The 13,621-nt window shown below is 39.9% G+C and overlaps 1 protein-coding gene across 2 annotated transcripts in view; it reads right to left on the minus strand.

Moving 5' to 3' along the window:
- Positions 1-1,471, minus strand: part of PPP3CA (protein phosphatase 3 catalytic subunit alpha) — a 152,530-nt gene extending 151,059 nt beyond the window's left edge. Inside the window, exon 1 of one of the 2 annotated variants that reach the window (XM_072405627.1) lies at positions 873-1,471. In XM_072405627.1, the coding sequence (XP_072261728.1) occupies positions 873-930 (58 nt within the window). In that variant the 5' untranslated portion in view covers positions 931-1,471. The remainder of the gene's footprint in view (positions 1-872) is intronic. The other variant, XM_072405628.1, reaches the window with a different exon arrangement.
- Between the last annotated feature and the right edge of the window lie 12,150 nt (positions 1,472-13,621).

Here is a 13,621-nt window from a genome sequence, read left to right on the forward strand (position 1 = left end):
GAGGTGTACGTAGACATTATATATGTACTACTGGAGAACACGCAACATGTATGTGAAAATCATGACCTGACAATGATGGGGTTAAGCAGAAACTTAGCAAAGTGTTATCTATGTAACAGTAAATGTGGTCTCTGGAGGGGACACCAATTTCAGGACATATTGACTGCAGGGTTTTTCCGAGTAATACCGCTTCCTCCAGGGCATCATTCAATCCCTTGGTGTAACATTCCTTCCCACACTGTAATATCTAATAACTCAGCACATGTGATCGGCCATGGAGCACCCCAAATACACTGATCCACCAATGGTCTGCACAGAGGTAATGGAATTACATCACATCTAGGAGTGAGCACTGGAATGCCAAAATATTAAGGAAAAGGGAACGGCGTTGGCAGGCCAGACAAAAATGTCATTAGCAGCCTTGTTCCCATAGATTGATGGGTAAGGTGTGCAATATTTTATAAGGGCCACACCATTGGGGGGCAAATCTGCCCAATCCGGTACACAGCCTGCCACCCACATGCAGATCTGACTTGTCATTCCTACAGCAATGCTGTACCTGTCTGGTCTGTGGAGGATCCTGTGCCATGGGGGTGCATAGTTTCCATTTTGTGGGTTAGGGAATAAAGATGTAAGATCCTCCCCTGCCAACCTAATGCCACCCCACCCAATGCCAGGCTAATGATTGATTTCACCAACAGTCAGATAGTTACTGCAGTGCCCGGATCCCTGGCAGACATCAATCAGGAGACAGGGGCAGCACCTCAAAACCTATCATAGTTTTACCCCCTCCAATATTGCAGCACATCCCCCCTTCCTGCCATCCATGGCAATGCCCCCACACACATGCTGCAGGTACAGGGCTCTCTTACCTTTCACCACCCTGTCTAACGTTGACAACTTAGGATCCATCGCCCTGTGTTCAGACATTTCCAGATGGACTGTGCACGTCTCGGATTAATGTCTGTAAATCCCGGTTCACAGAAGAACTTATTGGTTTCCTCCTTTTTTCAGATATGATTCACCAGCAGAGAAGAATTCTGTAGATCAACAACCCTCCCCCCCAAAATAATAAAAAAAAAGACACAGATTGCCGCAGTTAGCACTGAAATGCAACAGCCTATCTCTAGACAGAGACACTGCTACACTGTATTCCCTGACTGCTTTCCCCTCTCCCTCTCACACACACACATACATACATACAGGCAAAGGCACTAGCACTCTACACCATCAGAGCTCAACCTATCCTCAGCCCAGCTTGGGTTACAACTCTTGTCCCTCCCCCTCCTCCCTGTCACACGCCTCCTATTGGCCCAGCACAGCCATCAATCAGTACAAGGAATCCTTTCAGGTATTTCCCTTCCCTAAAGCTCACTGGTGTTACTATGGCTCTCTCTCCTGTCACTTTGGCTGCAGACAAGGAAGTGGAGGTGGAGTGGGAGGAGGAAACCACAGAGCTGAGAGAAGCTTGGCAGGGAGAAGCCCTACTAATGATTCCTATGCAGCAGCAAAGCAGGCAGGATGCTCGCATATGCAAGGCAGCCTTTGATAGGAGAATGTGTAAGAGCGCTGGATTGGCCGCCTACATCCTACTCCTAATTGGCTGGGAAAGATTTGTACCGCCCCGTTTGCTTCCTGTCAGACTATATATGTTAGCTGCTATAGTAGCGTTGAGTAAGTTAATTACCTGTGATCTATCCAAAAAAAGCTGCCTGTGAAAATTGTCCACCTGAGGGGCGTATACAGGTGGGCGTGTGCCATGACGTCATCCGCAGCGCAGCGTGATAGCTGTGTATTGGAAATGCTGCGTGTCATATTTTGCAGCCTCACAACTTTCTGCGTTCAAACCTTCAAAACTCCTAAAATGTATTTCATAATGACTTTTTACTATACAGAGGGGACCCTCATAGCTATGAGTACCCCAATGTCAGTTTCCCGCCTTGAAAGAGTTGCCAAGTATGGGGATCACAAATTTAAAAACTTGAAAAATTGAAAAAATGAAAATTAAACATTGCAATTGCTGTCTCAAAGGCAAGTGCGCCTAGGACCCCGAAATTGAAAATGCAAATTGGGGACCCCCAGGGCCACTTACGTAGCAGGATGTATTGGGGGGGGGAGCCCTGAAATTTATCACAAAACTAAGCTGTCATACTAAGTTATCCTTTCCACTTCTCTACTTTGAACCCCAATTTCTCTGGAACAGGGAGGTAAGGGAAACGTAGGTGCAAGAGGGCAACACCTGTTGGTAACACCCCCTAAATTTTTTTTACTATGGTATCAGAACATAAAAAGCTCTGCCCACCAAAAATTCATTGCCATACACACTTGTTCCCTTCCAGTAACTGAACCCTTAATTTCTCTGGAACAGGTGTGGGAAACCGTAAAGGTGCAGGAAGAGGACACTTGTAGGTAACCCTCCCTAAAATTTCATCAATATGTTATCAAAACATAAAAAACTCTGCCAATCAATACACGCTGCCCTGCCCTGTTAAGCTACGTACACACTTCCAATTATTATCGTTGGAAAACGAACGACGAACGATCCTGCACGATATCTACGAACGATCGTATAGCACCGATCCTGCACATAGAGATAACGACACGATCGTTCGTAGATATTGTACACACAATAGATACGATCGTTTGAGCGATAGAGGAACTATGTGCACGACAGGAAAGTGAACGAACGTTCGTTCATTACGCATGCTCAGACCATGGACGATCAACGAACGATCGTACACACGAACGATGTTCAACGATCGTCGTCCAATCCGATCCGCCGGTCCGGTCGTTCGTTTCCAACGACTTTCCTCGTTCGTCGGCGTCGTTGGTTACTTTTTTTACGAACGATTTTTGCCCAATCGATCGTTCGTCGTTCGTTTTGAACGATAAAAATTGGAAGTGTGTACGCACCTTAAGTCATACCTGTCCACTTCTCTAACTTTCTCTGGAACAGGGAGGTATGGCAAGCTAAAACTATAGGTAAAAAAAACTCTGCCCATCAAAACATGTTACCTATTACACATGTAACTGTCTGTTTGTCTACTTCCCCAAGTCCTTATAACTGCCCTGGACAGTTATGTGTTCCAGAGAAATTGGGGTTCAAGTTAGAGAAGTGGACAGTTATGTGTAACAGGGCAGAGCAACGCATTTTGATGGTTCTAAAGATGCCATAGTAATGACATTTTAGGGTGTCCCCAACTTGCACCTACATTTTTGGTTTTCTACACCTCCCCATTTCAGTAAAACTGGAGTTCAAAGTGGACAGGATAGCATAGTATGACAGGTATAGTTTTGTGACACATAGGTATACATTTCAGGGCTCCACCTCAATGTACCTTGCTACGTAAATGGCCCAAGGGGCCCCCAATTTGCATTTTAAATTTTGGGCTCCTAGGCACACCCCAACATTCAATTTTCCCTAGTTTTTAAACTTGTGACCTTAATATCTGGAAATTCTTTAAAGGTGGGGAGCTGAAAATTTAAAGTAGTTAGGACGTAGTGTTGGAGATTTGAAGGTTTGAACACATAGAGTTGTTAGGGTTCAGAATATGACAAGCAGCCTTACACACACACACACACACACACACACACACAGCTATTACACTGCGCTGTCGATGAGGGCCCTCGGGATGGCACATGCCCACTTGTGTACTCCCTTCAGATAGGCAGCTTTTTTTTTTTTTTTTTATGAACACCAGCCCCTTGTTACTACAATGGCTGCTCCACCAGAGGTACAGTAACTGGGGCCGGCCCCAGGACAGCTTCAACTCAGCTTACTCATGTCACGGCTGCTTCAGTCATTGCATTGGACTTCTTCTATTGTCTTTTGATAGGTTCAATTCCAAGGTGGATTATTCATGCTTGTGCACCAAGGCTGGAATGCAATTATTCTCTATACCATTATACATTGTTATACATTATTACATTGCCAAAAATCATATAATAATGCACAATGCATCCTGTGCCTCCATGTGATGATCAATCTGTCTTTTGTCATCTATCTAAAATGTATCTATTATGTATCAATTATTATGCATAGTCTACCAATTATCTATTGATCTATCTGTCTCGCTATCAAACATTTATTAATATTATATCTGATAATTATCTATCATCTATTTATCCCTCAATTTATCAATTCATCTTCCTGTCTATCAATCAATTATCTATTTTTCATCTATGAATGAACCATATATCACCTGCCAACTCATCTGTCATCTATGGACTCATCTATCATATTTTAATTAACTATCCACGACATATCTTTCATTCATCCATCTCAGATTAATTGATCTATCTGTCTATCAATCAATTATCATGATTATCTATGAATGAACTATCAATCTATCTAATATATATATCTATATATCCAAAATTGTATGTATGTATGAATGTATTTATGTATGTATAAATGTATGTATGTAAGTGTGTATGTATGTTCCACCATCACTCGAAAATGCATAGAGACATTTCAACCAAACTTGCCATACATAAGACTGAGACTCATGTGAGTGCACCAGTAATCTTTGTACAGTGCTGTGCTATATGACAGAGCTATATTTGTATGTATGCATGTATGTGTGTATGTCATCACTAGGAAATGCATGGAGACATTTCAACCAAACTTGCTACTGTATGTTCCACCATCACTCAGAAACGCATCGGCACATTTCAACCAAACTTGCTAGACATATGACTCAGACTGTGAGTGCACAGCTGATCTTTGTGCAGCACTATGCAATATGTCAGAGCTATATTTGGTGATCATTAGGAAACACATGGAGACATTTCATCCAAACTTGCTATGTTCCACCATCACTCAGCAACGCATAGAGACATTTAAACCAAAGTTGCTAGATATATGACTCAGACTCATATGGGTGCACCGCTGATCTTTGTACAGTGCTGTGGTATATGTCAGGGGTATATTTGTGTGTATGTGTGTATGTATTGCTCAGTGACAGTGTGCCTTTTGCTTACATACTTTTTATTTAACTCTTTTACAAATTTCTGGCCTGTAATACTGGCTTCGTGAAAATGTAAGGCAATTGGCCAAGTGCAATCAAAGGCAAAAAATTTGAAACAACACTGTAGACAAGAAAATCCCAAGGACAGGAATAGAAGACTTGCCACGCTGCGCGAGAGGGCTACTATATCTAGAGCTTCAGAGACAGTACAACAGCATGAGGCCTGACTACAGTCTAAAAGAGATAGAGCTACTACATCTAGAGCTCCAAAGACAGTACAACAGCATGAGACCCAACTACAGGATAACAGAGATAGAGCTACTACATCTAGAGCTTCAGAGACAGTACAACAGCGTGAGACCCGGCTACAGGATAACAGAGATAGAGCTACTACATCTAGAGCTTCAGAGGCAGTACAACAGTGGGACACCCGAGTACAGGAAATGAGAAAAAGAGCTACTACATCTTGAGTTTTAGAGACAGTACAACAGCGTGACACCCAAGTACAAGAAATAAGAGAAAGAGTTAGTACATTTAGAGCTTCAGAGATAGTACAACAGCATGAGGCCTGACTACAGGATAAGAAAAATAGAGCTACTACATCTGGAGCTTCAGAAACAGTACAACAGCGTGAGACCCAAGTACAGGAAATCAGAAAAAGAGCTACTACATCTAGATCTTCAGAGACAGTAAAACAGCGTGAGACCCAAGTACACGAAATGAGAGAATGAGCCAGACGATCACGGACTGCACAACATTTTAGCTTAGCATTGGAAGAATTCCACTATGATTCACATAAAGACTACTTGCAGCATGCAAGTGTTACCAACGGAAAAATGGAAATGGTTTATAGTTACTGTCAAGCAAAGAAGTTTAAATCTTAGTCTCCTGGTATTTGCTGGAAAAAAAAAAGTCAAATTCTGCCAATTAGAAACACCACCACAAGAACTTTGGAATTACACATCAGCAAATACCAGTCAATCAGTCAAAGCATTTTCTTAATAACATCATAAAATACAAGTCATGTTTCCAAATGACATCATTCGGCACCACATCAGTTGTTCAACAGCCTGGATTTCCATCCACATTCACGGAGCAAGGGCAAATTTACCATAAAGCGGGATCGTTACTTTTGCTGCCAGATTAACTACCAAAATTTCTACAACTATATTTTATTGAAAACGAACTAATAGAAACTGACCAGAGGTGCTCCTACATCTCAGGAAAAAAATTTCAGGTTGTTTTAAAGTTATAAAGTATGTTTTATGAACACAAGGTTCAGTGTTCTAGATGAAGTAGCACTTTCTCTCATTAAAACATTTAAAACAACATTGGAACATATACCATTATTTAGGTTAATTTATTTGAATTGAATTTTAATTTAATTGTATTATGTACTTACCTGTAAAAAAACAACATTTCTTTGATTTAACACTATAGCTTTATTTGATTTTCCTGTAAAATATAAGATTGCAATAAATAAATACCAGGGCAACACCGGGTAATCAGCTATGTAATAGCTGGCCAAATAAATCACAGGGTTTTGTCCAGGATTATAGGTACATTTGCCCCAGATACAGGTTATATGTAGAGTATTTTTCTGTTTAGTCAGTTTTACTTATGACCTTGAGGCGGGGTTGAAGTACCAGGCTGAATGATAATGAACTTCTTGGCCAGGCGGGGAAGCTAAAGAGGCCTGGGTATGATCAGGTGTAACTGTCTCAGCTGAAATGCATCCTGGAAATTAGGCCGGGAATATAAACACCCAGCCTGTGTATTCCTGTGGCTCTGTTCTTGGCTGGTGAGCTGGGCGGAGGGCCAAGGTGAATTGTGAGGTAAGACACAGACTTTGTTGGAAAAGCTGTATATTTAGGGTCTTAGAGTCCTGCACAGCACTAGGATGGGCTGGATTGTTAGTAAAGGGAACTAACAGTGAGTTAGAGGCCAAGTGGCCAAGCTTTATTTTTGCTGTTTGTTTTATTGTGTAAATAGTATTAGTGAATAAAAACCCTTGTTGCACGGATAACCTGCTGGCCCTGTTTCCTGTTTGAAACACCCCCTGTTGCTACAGGTGATCCCGCAGCTAGTATACCAATATTTGTCAACTTCTCTCTCTATCATTTATTATCTATCATCTATCCATCTGTCAATTAATCATTCAATCAACTATTAACAAAAATCGGTCTAATATATATCAATTATCAGTTGACTCAACTATCATTCATAGATGATGTATCTACGCTCTTGTTTGAAATTTTGTAACTTCCTCTTCTCCGGTATTCCACTAACTAGACTCTCTACTTTACAATCTATCATGAATGTTGCAGCCATACTTATCCATCCCACCACTGCTCATCTGCTGCCTTTCATTACAAATCTCTACAATGAATTCCAGTTCACCTTAGAATAATATTCCAGCTCCTGTGCTTTGCCTTTAAATCACTCTACAGCTTTTTTCCTACCTAAACTTCTGACCTGATACAAAAATTCCCCCTTGCTACTGTCTTCATTCTTTAAATACCCTACTAATAACTTCCTTACTCATAATCTTTTCTCATGCATAGCTCTAGGACTTCTCTAGAGCTGCCCCGACTCTCTGGAACTCCCTTCCTCATCTGTTAAGCTTGCCCCCAATTAGCTTCCACACATTTAAAACAGCACTTAAAACCCACCTTTTCAAAATGCCTACCTGTCTTCACCTTTCTCTTAACCCAACATAAATAAAGCCACCATTTTCCCCTTTCCACTGTGTACTATGTTCCCTCACCTCTTAGATTGTAAGCTCTTTTAGGCAGGGTCCTTTCCTTCTGTGTAATTTGTTTGTGTCTGCCTATCATTTGCAACCCTATTTTAATCTAAGGCATTGTATAATATGTTGGCAAGCAAGGCCAAAGTAGCAGTGCAGTGAGCATTAGTAGTAGCGCCCCTGTTAGTTGTAGATGCCCAGAAGGCCTTTTATGACCTGTCTGCTGAAGATGCCTTGGACTACGACAAGTTCAAGTTTGATCTTGTGATGACTAGGAGTTACCCCCTCTGTGTAGGAGCAGCGTTTCCAAAACTGGGGCCTCCAGGTTAGGGGGTCTCCCTGGTCTCATATGTACGATCTCATTACCCTGGTGAAATACTCGCTGCAGCTGAACCTGCTTACTGGGTCCCAGATTGTGGAGAGGGTCACCATGAACTGATACCTTCGAGCCCTTCCACGAGCGGGTAAGCCAAGCAGACCCAAAGACCACAGACCACCTGGTCAAGGTATTGGAGCTCAACATGGTGGCTGAGAACAGAAGAAGTCTCACATAGCTACCATGACGAGCAAGGATTCCTGAGAAATACCCCACGGTCCTTGAGATCTTTGTGACACCTGCAGGAACTGTGTGCCACAAAGTGGCAGCATCCTTTTATATTTCATTCAGTGTGATCCTGGTTGGAGACATTCCCCTGTTTCAGGTGCTATGTCTGAAGGAGCAGTGGGCTCCACAGTCTATGAGGACAGTGAAGTGCACAAGACAAGGGGACACAAACCTTCTGAACAAGATGATACCCTTTTGGTTGTTGAGAACAGTGGGATGTGTGGGGAGAAAAGTGTAATTCTATTACAAATTTTCTTGTAAATGATATCTAGGACGGATCAGAAAATGATGAGTGGTTTCCCCTAGCTGAACTTGCTGGTTACCCTGAAAAACCTGCTGAGACCACTCAGGAGACTAGCATGGTAGAGTTCTCCTGAGAAAAATGTTGGCCCTGCCAAGCTAAGAGACCCGACACTTACTAAAGCATTGGTGAATGTTAATCTAAGTAATGGAAACCCAGTGAGCTCTGGGACAGAAAATGTATTTTGCAGTTTGTAATATTAAGTAGTATCATGTTGGTAAGGGTGAAATTGTTGAACAGCTTGTGGTACCCCAGGTATTCAGGAGAATGGTGCTAATTCTGACTCTTTTTCATTCCTTGATCAAGCACCTGGCATTTGACCACATTCGACAGCATTTCATTTAGCCACTCAGTGCATGCAGATATCAAAAGCTTTTGTCCTGCCCCTCCTGTCAGATTACAGCTCCGATGCATCAACTCCACAGCCCATTGGTCCCATTGATGGTAATTAAAGTACCTTTTGTGTGTATTGCCCTGGACCTGGTAGGACCATTAGTTAGGCGTGATAGGGGGCATCAGTACACATTTGGTTGTCATGGACCACACCACTTGATACCCCAGGCTTTAGCCTTAAAAATCAACCTTGAGCTGTTCAACATGTTCACTCATACAGTAATCCCTAAAGAGAACCTGATGGATTAGCAGACCCCTAATAAAACAGTTACCTACCTCTGTTTACCATCCCAAACAGATGGCCTGGTGGAGAGATTTAACAGGACCCTGAAGGAAATGTTTAAAAAGGTTGTTGACAGAGATGGTAATAATTGGCAATGCCGCCTACCAACAGGCTTCTACAGGGTTCTTACCCTTTGGACTGATGTATAGGCACCACCGCCAAGGTTTTAAAGACTTATGCTGCTGACATTACCTCTGCGAGGCAAGACTGTTTTTGTTTGTGTGCCAATCTTGTTCAATAAATACAGGCAGGAGCCCTAAAGATAAGCTGTCACCTGGAATTGCCTCATTGCCATCCTGCCATTTGATGCTAATCCTCCACACCATTGATAATTTGTCTATCTATCTATCTATCTATCTATCTATCTATCTATCTATCTATCTATCTATCATCAATAATCTATCATTCAACTACCTATCATTTATATATGGTCTATTTATCAATTTATCTATCTAGCTGGCTGACTATCGCTCTATCATGTATTTAAATGATTTTACACATATGCATACTTCCTTACCAAGGATGGAATTATGCTAATGCCACTCCTCCTAATGTTGGATTTTCAACAAGTACATTTTCACATTTCATGGTGATTGGCTGAAGATGTTTATGCTGCGAGGATATAAACTCAGGGGTATTTCCCACACTGGTAGCACTGGTAAAGCACAGTGGAGAGCTTAAAAAAAATCAGGGCCACTGGGTAAGTGTCAGTACAGAACCACAGGGTAATAGAATAAGATGGCCTGGTCTAATGAACAGAGTAGGAAGCAATTCCAAGGTACTTGGGGGTCAAAATGTTCTGACTTCAAATAAATGTAATGAAATAAAAAATTTTAATTAAACAATACAATATAGTAAACTTTTTGATTCCACAGATAATCAAATAAAATGCTCCTCCACTACATGAATAAAGCCCATTGAGTAGTTATTTCACTGCTGTGAAGTCCAGTTGAACCATTATGCAATTTGACATTTATACATAATTTTATGTTAGATTATACATTGAAAAAATGTATTAATTTAAATTATATGTTTAAACAAGTTCTAGTGTAAACATGTCCAACTCAAGACACTTAACACAAGACTAAGTTAACATGAGTTTAAAACCTACTTGGTTTAGGATTCATCTGATTTATTATTAAATTTGCATTTAGCAATTTTACAGTACTACCATATTTTACTTATGCATTCCCTGCAGAGTTGTCAATTTCCCAGGGAATATTGTGCACATAGAATGCAGATGTGTTAATCCCCAGCAAAACCTGTTCAGTCCTTAAAGAATGCAATGGAAGAGAATCCCATTAATTCCCCCTGCTAACTAAATGCACATTGTCTTGGGTCTGAACTGTGGGCCTGATTTATGAAAGCTCTCCAAGGCACGAGAGAATACACTTTAAGAAGTGATGTTGGGTGATCCAGAACACATGGAATGCATTTTTAAAAATCATTTGCTGTTTGATAGCAAACATTTTGAATCCTGGACCAGATTTATTACAGGTTTGCTGGATCACCCAGCTTCACTGATGAAAGTGTATTCTCATCAGCCTTGGAGAGCTTTTATAAATCAGGGCCATTGTCTGCAAGGTGACCTGTGCTCTCCATATATTCTCCTGTACTTTAGCATGGTTCTTTTCTGTTCCTCAGGTGGAGCGCAGCATATAGAGAGGGGTCTGGTTAACCCAGTGCCAGATAATGTGACTGGATAGGGGGACTTGCTGGGTGTCTTGGTGAGAAACTGCCTTGGTGAGCACTAAAATAAGGCTTGTACAATACTTGTTGTGGTAGTGATGAAATACCCTTATGTTGCATGCAATTAATAAATAAATAAAGAAAATACATGGTTTATTACAAATATAGCAGTCAGAGGTACCATAAACTTGGTAGAGTGGAAGATTCAAAGGAGTCAAAGGTTGGTACCAACCATACAACAATATATGATCAATAACAATTTTTTTAGATCATGATGATGACTAGGAATGTGTTCATAATGTTCCTGGAAAAGAGATGTTAACAGGGTACATTGGATGTTAGAAGTTCTAATCTGAGTTTGCAAGTTTTCTAATTACTTCCCTATATGAGAATTAACCTAGATTCATACTGTTTGTTGTCAGAAAAAAATAAATATTTATTATTATCTCTTCAATATCCACAGCCATCATAATTTTAAGAATTTATCTTGCTGTGCTGGCGTCGATTTAGTCTTTTCCTATGATGTCATTGAGCTGTTTTTTTCAACAGTTAATTTTTTTTTTCTTTTTTTGGTCCAGTGATTGCATTTTTGATATTGAAGTTTCTTTTCTGGTATACTTGACCACTACAGTCTGTTCTTTTTATGTTGCTTCTTACTAGTAGAGATTTACCTAATGTATTTGACACCTGGGTCAGATTATTTTTTGATATCCTCCCTGCCTGCACTCCTCTATATGTCAAAACCATTTTCAGTAATATTCATGATATTGCAGTAATTATAATATAGAAAGATCTATCCAAATGTTGTAAATAATATATATGCTAAAAAAAAGATTGAAGGGTTCAATAGTCACATACAATGTATCCAAGGGCCAAACATGAGGATGTTAATGGATCTAAAAAACATAAGCAATATTGGTGCAAGTAGTGTTGCCTTTAAAACATGGGGTTAGCAACAAGGTAATTAAAATAAAATTAAAGGGTTTATTAGGTCAAACATGGGGATAAGAGGTATGCAAAATAAATCTGATTTGGATCAAAAACAGTTGGATTGGAAATTATATTTATGGAAAATCATTTAAAATAACTATTTATGGTGAAAAATCACAAGAAATAGTTTTCTTAGCCAAAGAAATCTTGAGCAGATTGGGGGCAGTCTGAGTAAATTGTTCTGTTCCCTTCATCTCTAAATGTATAATAAGAAAACAGGCAAATTTGTATGCCACAATGGGAAAAAAAATTGCCTAGCATTGAATAGCTTATAAGGCATTAGACAATATGGCCCTGATACCTTATATATGATAAATACAGATTTGCAGGAAGCAAAAGTATCAGTACTGAAATTGTTGTACTGTTATTTTGTAATAAACATCTTTACTCACTGACCTGAGGCATTACCTTCGGGCTGTCAACAAACTTTAATGCATCAAAAAAGGATATGATCCCTTTTTTTCATCACAACATGGTGTAAAAAATATATATACAGGTAGTCCCCGGGTTACATACGAGATAGAGACTGTAGGTTTGTTCTTAGGTTGAACTTGTATGTAAGTCGGAACAGATACATTAATTTATTATATGAAATTAGGACAGATGTTTATCTCAACATATTAGGCAGTGTGGTGTCAGTTACTGTATAAAATCCTCACTGTGAGTTAATCACAAACACAGCAAACAAAACAAATCAAAAAAAAAAACAGACAAACATTTAATAACTTCTAGAACAGACTGTGCTTTGATATGCGAAAAGGGACTGAAGAAACTAAAGAGTTTGTCTTGGTCATTAAAGAGTTACAAGAGGATGCAAAATAGCAATAGACTTCTGTGCAGGTCATGCAACCCCCCGTCAAGCCTCAGGTCCTGCACACAAAGAGCAGGGAAGCCATGTTTGTATTTAGGAGTCGTCCGTATGTTGGATGTACTTAACTCAGGGACTACCTGTACCCTGCTGTGTGGTTTGAATGGCTCACATTAAAAGTATATTATAAAAGAATAGGTGCACCCCTTACAGATATGCAAAAAATGTGGGAGCAACAAGTTACAAAATGCAGTACAAAGTATGTACACAGGTGTATATCTGCCCTTTCTGATTTATGTTAAGATTCAAAGTAAACATGCCGACAGTATTTACTTTACCACAAAAATCACATTTGCTCCCAAATCCTTTGATGGGAAAGACATCAGTTATTTTAAGGACATAGCCAGAAAAGAACATCCATGGACACATTTCCACCTAGAAGATTGCAAAGGTTATCAGATGCCTGTGTTTCCATGTTCTTTGTATAGACGAAAGCTTACAAGTCTTGCTCTGGGCATAGGTAACTTGAAAAAAGCATGAAATCAGGGATATTCCTGAAAACACATAATTACAATACATATGTTTAAAACACAGAAGTATATATCACCACAAAGTCTACAATGTTCCAAAAGATTGACAAAAAGATGTAAAATTATGATCATATGGAGGCGCCTTGAAGTGTTTCTCCATAGCAATAGTCTAAAATAATATAACCTCTTTCTAGAACAGTTTGTACGTTGTTTGTTTCCAAGAATTTATTCTTTATTTATTCAAATAGGCAGAAAATGCATCATCATGAAACAGATTACCAATCTAATCTAATCTAACTGATTGTAG

The sequence above is a fragment of the Pyxicephalus adspersus genome, chromosome 3 (assembly GCF_032062135.1).
Source record: "Pyxicephalus adspersus chromosome 3, UCB_Pads_2.0, whole genome shotgun sequence".
NCBI classification, from domain to species: domain Eukaryota; kingdom Metazoa; phylum Chordata; class Amphibia; order Anura; family Pyxicephalidae; genus Pyxicephalus; species Pyxicephalus adspersus.